General features: G+C 41.9%; 1 protein-coding gene across 6 annotated transcripts in view; it reads left to right on the forward strand.

Moving 5' to 3' along the window:
- The window catches only part of DYM (dymeclin), a 343,179-nt gene that overhangs the window by 288,667 nt on the left and 41,614 nt on the right, over positions 1-12,898 (forward strand). For all 6 annotated transcript variants that reach the window (XM_038543986.1, XM_038543991.1, XM_038543989.1 and 3 more), the window contains one exon: positions 8,107-8,220. In XM_038543986.1, coding sequence (XP_038399914.1) covers positions 8,107-8,220 — 114 coding nt within the window. The remainder of the gene's footprint in view (positions 1-8,106; positions 8,221-12,898) is intronic.

Below are 12,898 nucleotides of genomic sequence, written 5' to 3' on the forward strand. Positions count from 1 at the left end.
ATCTTTTACAGATTTTGAAAAGAATGCCATGATAGAGATATAAATAACGTCTCTACTTTTTGCTTCTTTTAGCACTTTGCCTTCCCCTTCCTGGCCCTAGCTGCCCCTGAAATTTGGCTCAAGATTTTGCTGTATCTTTTTTCATGGAGTTAACCTTGAAAAGTACTGGATAAAGGAGACTATGAATTACTGTTATTTTTAGCTGACAGGGAGTTCAGAGTTGATATTTTTCATAAGACATTCAGCAGTGTTGAATATCTGAGACAGAAGGGACTAACCTTGGAGTACTCTTAACTTCTGCGGAAGGAGTTTGACATGTTTTCCAAATGACCAAGTTTCCAGTAGCCACGGCTACATAGCCCTCCATCTAACCCATAGGTGATACGATATGGCGGAGTCAAGTAGCAGGACAGTAGAATTAACAACACCAAATGAGAAAAGATGTGAAAGAAATTTCATGGCTAAATATAAGTAAAGAACAGAAGCAATGAACAATATCGGTTGTGTAGTGTGTTAAAGGCAACAACTACTTTTATCTCTGGACAGTGTAAAATTCATGTTAGATTTTGTGTGCTTCCAAACCCGACCATCATTACTGAGCTCCACACTAGTGCATTCGGTTGCCTGCCTGACAATCCCACAAATGTTGAAGAAGGTTAAATGAGAATTCTTTGTTTTCTTCAAAAAATCAAACACAAAATGAATCAACTTTCTTCTGCAGCCCTCCTTATCTCAGCAAATAACATTAATATCTACTTAATTTCTTAAAGCCAAAAAAAGAAGAGGAGGAATGATGAATTCTGGTTGGAATAGGATGGGAAATTGCAAGTCCAAAGAGCTCAGTCCGAGAAAGCCTGTATGAGAGGGTGCCTCTGAGCTAAGACTTGAAGGAGATCAAGAGTGAGCCATGCAGCTATCTGGGGTCAGAGTGTTCCAGGCAAAGGAATAAAGGGCTGAGATGGAGGCATGTCTGTGTCTCACTCAGGAGTGAAAGGTAAACCTGCTTACTGACCAATATAAAAGATACAGATTCCCTAAGCTCAGAGTTCTCTTCCTATAATATAACCTACTACATGTATGGGAGTCATCCGGCCCTCATCACACCATCTTTGTGCAATGTGGGACTGGGGGAACCCATAAAAAAAAATGCTAATGCTCTGATTGCTGCTGTTGCTTGACTAACAACTGTCCTTTATCACTGACCCAGAAATCTCCATATCCTTCCAGGATTCACAAAACAGTTAACTTGCAAGTAGGGCTAAACTCTTCAATTCTTGACAATGTGTAATGGTATAATATTTGAAGGTAGACTGATAAGTGCAAGATGACTATTATAAACTCTAGGCCAACCACAAAATAAAGAAAGAAAGATAGGGTAGAGAGATAACTGGTAAGCCAAAGATGGAGATAAAATAGAATTATATGGGGCAGCCCCGATGGCCCAGCGGTTTAGCGCCACCTTCAGCCCAGGGTGTGATCCTGGAGACCCGGGATCAAGTCCCCTGTCGGGCTCCCTTCACGGAGCCTGCTCTCCCTCTGCCTGTGTCTCTAACCGCCGCCCCCCCCGCCCCCGTGTGTCTGTCATGAATAAATAAAATCTTTAAAAAAATAGAATTATAAATTATATTTAATCCAGAGGCAGGTGGGAAAAGCATACTAAATAATAGAAGAACAAAGAGAAAATGACAAGCAGTGTGGGAGATTCAAATCCAGTCATGTCAACAGTCACACTAATGCCTCAATTGAAAGAGATTTTCAGGTTGGATAAGAGGTAAAAACCTATGTACTATCTGTAAGAAACTCACTGTAAATAGAACTAGATAGGTTAAAAGTAAAAGGCTAAAGGAAGTTTTATCACGCAAGCACTAATTAAAAGAAAGCTGAAATGCCTATATTATCAGCAAAGTAGACTTCATTAAAAGAAGCATTACCAGAGATGAAGAGGGATACCATGTAATGATAAAGGGGTCAATTTAGAAGGAGACCTAACAGTCTCAGATGTGGATGCACCTAACAACAGAGCTTTCAAAATATAGAAAGTGAAAACTGATAGAATTGTAAGGAGAAATTGCAAATCCATAATTATAATTGGAGAAGTCAACATTTCTTTTTCAGTAACTGATACAATAAATAGAAAAATTAGTAACAATACAGAAGACCCAAACAATACTACCAACTTGATTTAATTGACATTTATAAAACATTGTACTCATCATCATCAGTGCACATGAGACAGACCATATATAGGACCATAAAACAAACCTCAACAAATTTAAAAATCTTAAAATCATCATAGAGTATGTCCTTTGACCACAATGAAATTAAACTAGAAATCAATAGGAAGGCTATCTGGAAAATACCCCCAAATATTTGGATAGTAAACAGTACTCCTATGCATCAGAGAGAGGTGGCCAAAGGTAAAGAGAACATATTTTAAAGTTAGCAAAAATGAAAGTGCGGTATATCAAAATTTGTGAGCTATAGCTAAAGAGAAATTTATAGTGTTAAATGCTTCTACTAGAAAAAAAGAGAAAGGTCTTAAATAAGATTGTACATTAAGAACCTAGAAAGAGATCCCTGGGTGGCTCAGCGGTTTAGCGCCTGCCTTTGGCCCAGGGTGTGATCCTGGAGACCCGGGATTGAGTCCCACATCAGGCTCCCTGCATGGAGCCTGCTTCTCTCTCTGCCTATGTCTCTGCCTCTCTCTGTGTGTCCCTTGTGAATAAATAAATAAAATCTTTAAAAAAAAAAAAAAAAAAAAAGAAGAACCTAGAAAGAGTAAGTTAAACCCAAAGCAAGAAAAAGATAGGAAATAATAAAAATAAGAACAAAAAATCAATGAGATTGAAAAAAGAAAGAAAAGAAAATCAGTGGTACCAAAAGCTGGTCATTGGGGGGGAGGGGGGAGGGGGTAGGCAATAAAACTCAATACTATAAAACTGATAAATCCATAGCCAAACGAATCCAAGAAGAAGAAAGAAAACACAGATTACGAGTATCAGGAATGATAACAGGAACATTGAAAGCATAATAATTAATCTTATGAATTAAGTTTCTGGCAATAATTTAATGACTTCGATGAAATGGGCAGATTCCTTGAAAGGCACAAACTTTTAGAGTTTACTCATGAAGAAATACATAATCTGAATAGTTATGTATCTTTAAGAGTTACTGAATTAGTACTTAAAGATTTTCCAACAAGGAAAACTTCAGGCCTGAATATCTTCACCCTCAAATTCTACCAAATTTTTAAGAAAGAAATATTAGTGTTTCAATATAAATTCCTCCAGATAATATAAGAAGAGAGCATACTTCCCAACTCATTTTATGAGAACATTATTACCCTAATGCCACTACTAGACAAAGACCTTACAAGAAAAGAAATTACAAGTCACTATCACTCATAGACAGAGTCACAAAAAATCTTCAACAACAACAACAAAAAAATTTAAGATTTTATTTATTTATTCATGAGAGACAACAGGGAGAGAGAGAGGCAGAGACACAGGCAGAGGGAGAAGCAGGCTCCATGCCGGGAGCCCAACGTGGGACTCATCCTAGGTCTCCAGGATCGCACCCTGGGCTGAAGGCGGCGCTAAACCACTGAGCCACCCAGGCCCTCTTCAACAAAATATTAGCAAATCAAATCTAGCAAAGTACCAAAAGAATAATGCAGCATGCTCAGTTATCATGTATCCCAGTAATTCAAGGCTATTGTAATTCACAGCATTAAAAGACTGAAGAATAAAAACCATACAATCATCTCAATACACACAGAAAAAACATTTGTCAAAAAAAAAGAGAAAGAAAACATTTGTCAAATTCACAATTCTTTCATAATAAAAGGAAACTTTGCGGGGGATCCCTGGGTAGCTCAGCGGTTTAGCGCCTGCCTTTGGCCCAGGGCGCGATCCTGGAGTCCTGGGATCGAGTCCCACGTTGGGCTCCCAGCATGGAGCCTGCTTCTCCCTCTGCCTGTGTCTCTGTCTCTTTCTCTCTAGGTCTACCATAGATGGATGGATGGATGGATGGATGGATAGATAGATGATAAAAACTTTGCAAACTATGAAAACTTCAATATTGTACTGTTTAAATTTTCTGGGAATAATAAAATACAAAATTTTTTGGAAGAGGAAGGTTATATATACATTCATCAAATTAAAAAAATAGAAGAGGGTTTTTTTTAAATATTTTATTCATGAGCTACAGAGAGAGAGAGACAGAGACACAGGCAGAGGGAGAAGCAGGCTCCATGCAGGGCAGAGGGAGAAGCAGGCTCCATGCAGGGAGCCCGATACAGGACTTGATCCCGGGACTCTGGGATCACGCCCTGGGCCGAAGGCAGCTGCTCCACTGCTGATCCACCCAGGGATCCCAATAGAAGAGTTTTAAATTGACCCTCAGTAATGTATTAAACCGGTAATGATCATGTTGGTTTTAACCAACAGGCTTTCCTGGAATTTATTTTCCGTAGATCGTGCTTGAAACTCCTCTCTGGTTTGATTTATCCTTAAGATTCACACATATTATCACTGTTTCCTATGTGGTAGGTAGGGCAACTTTTTCATTTTATAAATGAAAATACAGAGATATACCTAATAGTAGTGCCAGAAGCTAACATTTCATGAGCACTTACCATGAGGCAGGCATTCCTCTTTGCACTGTGAAGGTGTTGACTTCTTTAATTCTAACAGCACCCCCATGAGGCAGGCACTCTATCTTTCCTCATTTATAGATCAGGAAATAGGCATAGAGAAGTTAAATAACCTGTCTACATTTTTAAGCAGAGCTGGCAATTAAACCCAAGCATCTGACACCTGGTAGGTGCTCTAAGCCACCGCATGATGCTGCATGTGGAAGAGCCTGAGTCCTTCAAGTCAGGTAGCTAGTAAGTATCAGAGGGAGGACCCAGACTACACCTTCTGACTTTGAGCACCTCACAGTCTTTACTACCATGATGTCTAATCTGTTTAATTGTGCATGTTTCATCTGCTTCTTGTCCTCCAATTACATTGTATCTGTCTTGAAAATATCTGTCTTCTTTTTAAGTCTTCTGGAGATCTCTCCCACTGAACAGGTTGTTAACATATATATTGATTAAGACACAAAAACTTGAGGAAAAATCAAGGATCAGTGAGAAAATACATGTGTATTTTACTTTTCAAAACATGTTTATTGCCTTTTTAAAAAGAAAAGACTTAGCTCTCTAACTTCTTGGAAGAGTGACCATTTAGCAAGCAAGAATGCCTAATACCTACCCTCATCTACCCCACAAAGGCTTCTCATTTCTTTTTTTTTTTTTTTTTTTTTTTAAGCTTCTCGTTTCTAAAAATCTCTGTTCTAGTGATCACTCACTGGTTTCATAATAAGTGGTTAAATGTGATTTTGACATTACTCAAAGGGTGCAGCTGATTAATCAGAACATGACCTTGGATAATTACTGTTCACAACTAATAGCATAATTGAAGGTAATGTGCTGTATTTAGATTTTAGGAATTGTGGCCAAATATGGTGGGTGGAGGGAAGCTATGCAACACCCACGGAGAAGAACCTTCCTCTGAAAGGTTGCCTTCGAATTGCACTAACATATCATTCATTCCCATTTCGCTTAAGGTTTCACTCTGATTTTTTTTTCTATTATTGACTGTGTCTTCTGTAAACACTTTCAGAGGGGAAAAGTTCATTAGTCTTAACCATTTTAATGGTTGCTATGAAAGTGGATAAAAGCCACCTAACTGTTAAAATCATCATCACGAAATATACTGCTGTCTGCAAAATTCTAACCAGGTGGTGGGAAATACAAGTAGTATCTGAATAAATGGTTTCACATTCTTTGCTAGTGTTGCAGCCTGACTCCAAATGAAGTTTGAGGCTACACAACTTAGACCTTTTGCCTCAGATACTTTAAAACTAAGCCTTTTGTTACCCAGGAACTAGTGGAGACAACATGGTGAAGTAGCAAGTAGCATCCAAGTACCAATCCTACTCTGGACAGTTGCCTGGCTGACTTGGCTCAGATTTCTCTCTCCGTGATCCTGTAGAATCATCTGTAGGACAGAGCTTTTATCAGCTCATTGGATTGTGATGAGAATTAATTAATAATAGAGCACTTGATCCATCGTAAACATGCAGTACGTATCCATTCCCTTCGTTTGTGATACATAAATTATACTTCTTTTCTGGAAGTGGTAGTTTTATCATTTTTTACAGTAGTCTGCGTTCGAATGCAAGAACAGAGTATCAGCTTAAGACCTACAAAATAAGAGCCAGTTCGAAAAAAGGAACTTACTTAGAAACCACGTCTCCTGGCTCCTCCACAGCTCTCCCAGTGGGAGTGCAAGTGCCTTGAGGCCTAGAGGCAAGTCTGTGTAACTACAGAGTGACCCAAAGTAGATTACCATTGCCTTACTTCCTTCTTTAATGAGGTGACAAGTCAGTTAGTACTCTTTTGCATTGGTTTGCAGTATCTGTATTTGAACACCATACAGGCTACTTAGCTTTGATTATAGGCATTTTGTTATCTCCATCAGCAGTCTCCAAAGTGGATGGATACATGTACCCTAGAGGTTGCACCCACAGTCTGTGGAAGCATGAGAAGATAGTAGCAGAGCTTTTCTTTCTTCATCTAAAAAGAAGCAGATTGAGTTTTCCTAATTCTTAGTATTGGCAGGAACAACCTGCCAGGCTTTAGCTGTGTCAGCTGCGGTACTCCAGTTATCCCGAGGAGGACAGGGGAGTTTTCAACTTGGGAGGCTTGGCTGGCACTCTCACCTTTCATTCACTTATTGGTCCTTGCAGTGTATATTAGTCATGGTTGTAATATCTGGATATAACTAAGTAAACCCTCTAAAATGGAGGAGTGGTATGGTTCCAGCAAAAGAACATGGATCAAAGGCAATACACCAATACAAGTACACATGACAGAAAGGAAATGGCAGAGCCGATGCCCCCCTCATCCTAGAACAGGTGCTACATTACAGGGTGGAAGCAGTGATGAACCAGGCTCCTCTCACCAGAGCTGGATGCACAAAACTGATCAGCATGTTTGCATTATGGATCTGGATTTACTATGGTAAACGGCGTTCTTACTGTGACCAGTACTGTGTTTGCTGTGGATAATGTGACGCCTGGGGGATCAACAAGACATATAGCCAACCATCCAGATTAATTTTAATGATCATACTTTAATGAGTATAAAAAACTGTTTTGTGTTGACAGGTAATCTTTTTAAACTAGTTTCTCTTTTACATATAAAATAGAAAACCTATAAATCTAAATACTTAATTTTTTAACAAAACATTTTTATATTTCTGAATGTCTGACTGTAAATACTCAAGTGTTACTCTCTTGAATTAAAAAAAGACGTATAGTCTTCTTGATTTATTAACATCATGATCTTAAAATGATTTTGTCAAAAAATAATGACATTCTTTTAGTTTTGAGTGACAAATAGGAAAGGACAGTGTTATTTTCAGAATGCTCCTGTGTTATTATTAGCTTGCTACATAGTTCAGGCTGTGCTGGGACACGAAACAAAAGAAGTTCTAGCTTGCTGCTCATTATCCCTGTTGCTGAGGGATGAGAGTGTGGCGAATAAATTAAATTAATAAACGATCCCCCAAACATCACTTTAGCCATTAGTTTTAGATTCCTGTAGAATGCTGACTACAACATTAAGCCTTTTTTTTTTTTTTTTTTTTTTTTGAGAATTACTAGTAAGCCTCACAATTGACAGGTTTAAGCTTTAGCTTTCTCTTCCCCACCTTCCGATGGGTGCTGCCATCTAACCAGAATCTAAATAAATTCGAGGTGCAGCCACACACTGGAAGAGCAGAAGTCAGAGGGCTCGCCAGAGCCATGGTGTGGGTGTGGGTGTGGTGTGAGTCGTCAGCCCGGAGCAGTCCAGAGGCTGGCTGCAACGCAGTCATCAGACCCCTTCAGAGAGGACCCCGTGGAGGAGAGGTCACAGAGTAGAGCCAGGTCACCCTGGGACAGGGGTCACCCAGGAACAGGGGGGGCGGGGGTCACCCTGAGATGGGGACCACTATGTGAGCAAGGCACCTCCTGAAAACACACTTGTTTACAGAAGAACACTTTGCATTGCAGGTGATCACCTTCTTCAGTTCCCGATTGCTGCAGGCTGGAGCTGAGCTGTCAGTGGAACGGGTCCTGGAAATCATTAAGCAGGGGGCTGTGGCACTGCCCAAAGACCGGCTAAAGGTAAGACCTGTGAAGGAAGCTGCCCTTGTGCATCACGTGGGCTCCATGTTCGTGTCTGAACAGGCCCTGCTCAGAGTCACTGTACCTACCAGTACTCGTGCTAGAAAAGGCCCTGTGAACACTGCCTCTCCCTCCATATGGGTACTCAGCGATGCAGAGGGTGTCTCAGAGGAGAACCAAACACCTTCAGAGCATAGCATATGCTATGAGTAACTCCTACACAGTGAATAAAGAAGCACCTTATTTGTTTGATCCAATGAAATAATTCTGTCTTTGAAGACCAAGGGTTGATGGGAAGGCACTGGTGGTGGTGCTGACTACAACACTGGCCCACACGTAGTGATTACTTGGCACTCTGTGGAGCTCTTCCGTTCACTCATTCTGTCCTCACAACCCTTTGAGGCAGGTAGCGTTTTGCTCTAACTTTTCAGATGAAGGAACTGAGGCAGAGAAAGGTTAATGACTAACCCAAAACCACACAGCTAGAAGACTGTGGCACTGGGCGATTCATTCTCGGGCAGTGTGGCTCCAGAGCCCAGGCTCTGAACACCCTCACCCTTCTCCACCGGCCTACAGGTGGCTCTGGAGAGGGAAGCATTTCTTGCATAGGTGGGGGAGCTATTGTATCTACAGTAGGCACTGCCATTTGCAAGTCGGTGTGTTTCCAAAGTGATCTCATGATGTAAAACTCCTACTCCGAGACTAATTTCCTCATAAGAAAGAGTGCAAAGGGAATGTTTCGTGGGGACACAAGAATGTACAGCACTGTAGCATATTTGCACTTTAATGCTTCTTATTAATGTTTGCCTTCACCACCTCTAATATTTTGAGAGTGCTCATTCCTAAATGAAAAACACAGGGCATCCTAGTGGACGCGTGGCCTTCTGCATCATCACCTTTGATCACAACGAACTTGTGTCCCAGAGTTACTGTTTTAAGGGCCATGTTTTCAGCACTATCAGAGAACACCGCTGCTTATGAATGCTCGAGAGAGATTGTGGTAGGACATGAAAATATTTTCAGTTATAAAAACAGAATTTGTAAAATAATAGCACGTGAGTCATGGTGACCACTTAGAGAACTCCACCGAAAGCAAACAGCAGTGGGGTTGGTATTTAGCAGCTGAAATGGCACCACCGTGTGGCGGTAACGTGAACGCTGACTGCCGCTCACCAGACCCTCCAGCTCGGGCTGGACTCGCTTCCTGACAAGAGTCTAAATGTAAGGAATTCATATCGTTTCCCCTCCTACATAAAGACTTCAATGGGTGTTTTTGGTTCAAGGGCATGTATGCACATGCATGCACACTTTTTCAAGTTTACTTGAACTACACCATGGGAACCAGTACAGAAATCCGTGAAGATTGGACTGGCTGCTCATGGAACGTGATGGGTCTTGGTCTTGGTGTCTGAGCTAAGTCTAGAAACAAGTGGAGCTATCAGGAGGCTGGAAGGAAAGGTCACAGGGGCATCAGGAAGGAGATTTGAATATAATCAGAGACTGGGTGAAGTGGAAGTAACAGAGATGGAGCCAAATAACAGTACATCTCGGTGATGACCTGGTCTGACTTTGGCCATGAGTGAGGGACAAAAGTGCTGTGCCTGTGGATGGAAGTCAGTGTGGTTGAGCCAGCTACTGAACGGGTAACCAAGGACGGATCATTCACATAGGCTTCTCGTATAGTCCCTTAGGACAGTAAGCCACAGGGTGGAGAGAAAAACTGTGAGCCAGGTGCTGGCATCTGCAGGACTGTAGTCTAGATGGCAGTAGGCATAAGCTATATAGACCAGAGGAAGCTGGTACCAGCCTCATGTGAGCTGAGCTTTCTGTTTTAGGGTAGAGGATTAGGGGGCACCTGGGTGGCTCAGCGGTTAGGCATCTGTCTTTGGCTCAGGGCGTGACCCCAGGGTCCTGGGATCAAATCCCGCATTGGGCTCCCTGCAAGGAACCTGCTTCTTCCTCTGCAGGCAGGCAGACAGACAGGAAAAGACAGTGTTATTTTCAGAGTGCCTGCCTCTCCCTGTGTCTCTTACGAATAAATAAATAAAATATTTAAAAAAAAAAAAAAAGGATAGAGGAGTAATAGCCAAAAAACAGTAATGAAAGCAAAGTACCAACCCCACCTCCAGACCCTGAAGTCTGGAATGTGAAAGAATGAGCAGTGTCTAACTTCCAAAGGCTCCGAGGGACTCAGAGTCCCAAGAGAGCTGGGTTTCACTTGAAGAAGGAAGGAGGGAAGATTCCATGCAGGGACTGACAAAGTAGATACTTAACAGCCCTGAAATAGGTGTTCAGAAGGGCACTGTGAGCTAGGAGCTGTGTGACTGAGCATCACATTAGTAAAGCAGGCTGTGTGTAGAAGCAGCTGAAGTTACTCTAAAGAACCTAGAAATCACGGATGCTGAGGAATAGAGGGTATATTACCTAGAGAAGAGAGGACTTTGGGAAAATAGAAAAACTGTGTTCAACTACTTTAAGGACTATTCTGTAAAAGAAGAACTAAGCAGTTACTAAGCTCTAAGCCAGAGGACAGGGGGAGAAGTTGAACCAGGACAAGTATTAGTGCAACCTAAGGGAATGTTTTCTGAGGACCTAAGTCTCTCAGCAGTCCATACAAGGCTTCGTGAGACCACAAAATATTCACCCCAAAGTCTGGATGGTAAGTGTAAGAGGAGTACCCGATGGCAGGGGGACTCAAATCTATAACAGAGGGAAACAGGTTGAAAGGATTCCCATTTTAAAAAGTATAGAGGTTGATCCCAAAGACTTCTTACAATTCCTTAGAGTCTAGGCTTCCATCTCCTAAAATTCCGTGAAGAATTTTCATAGAGCAGAGCTCTGGTAACATCCCCCTTCCCTCGAGATCAGGCCCCTGTTGCTACCACGTACAGTCTGCAGTCCTTGGACTGGAGCACCAGACCTGCATGTCTAGCCCCCGCTGCCGTTCCCACCTTGGCTCTCTGTGCTCCCCTCTCTCCATCCCGTGCCCCAGCCAGTCGGCATGATGTCCATGCCTTTTCCTTCCTCCTGCACGTTTGGAGTTTGGATTTGCTTGTGCGGCCCTCTCTTTGCAGTATATCAGTCCCTCTCCCCTTTGCTTTTCGCTTGTCCAAACTCTAAGCACCCAGAGGCCTGGCTGAGTTTGAGAACCACTATTGAAACCTTTCCTTTTACTTCTCACCCTACTTATGCCTCCTTCTTCTAAATACCCACAGGGTTTGACAGACACATTTGGTGGGTCTTCTGTCCTTTTTCATCCTGTATGTAGTCGCTCAAATGTTTTCTCTCTCACTCAACTGTAACTTCTTAAGAAGAGGGGTCACATCTTGCTTATCTGCATCCCCTTGATGCCTAGTTCAGTGCCTCGTGCTCAGTACTCAGTAAATGTGATGAGAAGATCCATGAAATGCTCACTTTATCTGCTCTGAAGAGGAAATGGGGACTTGTTAGAAGGGCCACAGTAGATGGTAGCTACATGTAGCAATGGACAAAACAGATAAAAAATGCCTGTCTTCATATAGCTTATTTTCTGGGGGGAGATAGACAATCAGATTAATAAGTAAAATGTTTGCTGTTTTAGGTAGCAGTAAATGGGAGGAAAAATAGAGAGGAAGAGGAGGACAGTGAGTGTGAGGAAGAAAACAGTTTGGATGGGGTGGGCAGAAGATAGTTGAACCTGGACCACCTTTGTATTTTTTGTTCTACATTTTCTCTTGAAATAATTTTAGACTTACCAGAAAAGTTGCAGAAACAGCAGATAGAGGTCACTAAACCCTCCACCCAGGTTTCCTAGTGTCAACAACACATACAACCATAGGACAAACAGCAAAACCAGGGAGTTAACATGGGTGCAATACTATCCCCTGGATTACAGAACTTATCTTGTTGCAGGGTTTTCCTCCAAGTACTCTTCATTCTGCCCCGGTCCCACCCAGGATCCCACTTTGCACTTAGCTGCTCTGTCTCCTTATTCTGCAGCCTTTGGCCTGTTCCTCAGGCTGCCCCTGCCTTTCATGACTGTGACGGTGTGGACAGGGCTGCCCAGCTGTTTTGCAGAATGTCCCTCAGTTTGTCTTTTTTCTGATGTTTCCTCGTGGTTACATTGAAGTCACGCGTATCTGACAAAAGTACCCACAGACGTGGGCATCAACTGTGTCCTCAGTTCATAGAAGCAGGAGGTACATGGTGTCAGCGTGTCTCCTGCTGGTGATGGTTATCCTCAATCGTTTGGTCAACGTGGTGCCCACCAGCTCCCTCCTGTGAACACTCACGGCGTTTCCCTTCGTAATTGATTACAGTCTTGGGAGCAGAGACTTGGCTAACTTGCCCACTGATTTTATCATCCACCAGTGGATCTTAGCTGCACAATTATTGCTGTGGTGTTTGCCTAATGATAATTTTGTATTTTGTTATAGATGATGATTCAGTACTACCACTTATTTTATTGCTCAAATTGTTCTAGCTTTGGCCAGCAGGAGCTCCTCCAGGTTGGTTCCAGCATCCCTCAACATCCCCCATCTTGTTTGGAGCTCACCTTTACTTTTCTGGGACACAAGATGCTCCAGACTCATCTTGTATTTTTCCTGCCCACCCTTATTTATTTATTTATTTATTTGTTTGTTTGTTTGTTTTCTTTTCTTTCTTTTTTCTTTTCTTTTCTTTTCTTTTCTTTTCTTTT

This window comes from Canis lupus, chromosome 7, assembly GCF_011100685.1.
Source record: "Canis lupus familiaris isolate Mischka breed German Shepherd chromosome 7, alternate assembly UU_Cfam_GSD_1.0, whole genome shotgun sequence".
In the NCBI taxonomy this organism is placed as follows: domain Eukaryota; kingdom Metazoa; phylum Chordata; class Mammalia; order Carnivora; family Canidae; genus Canis; species Canis lupus.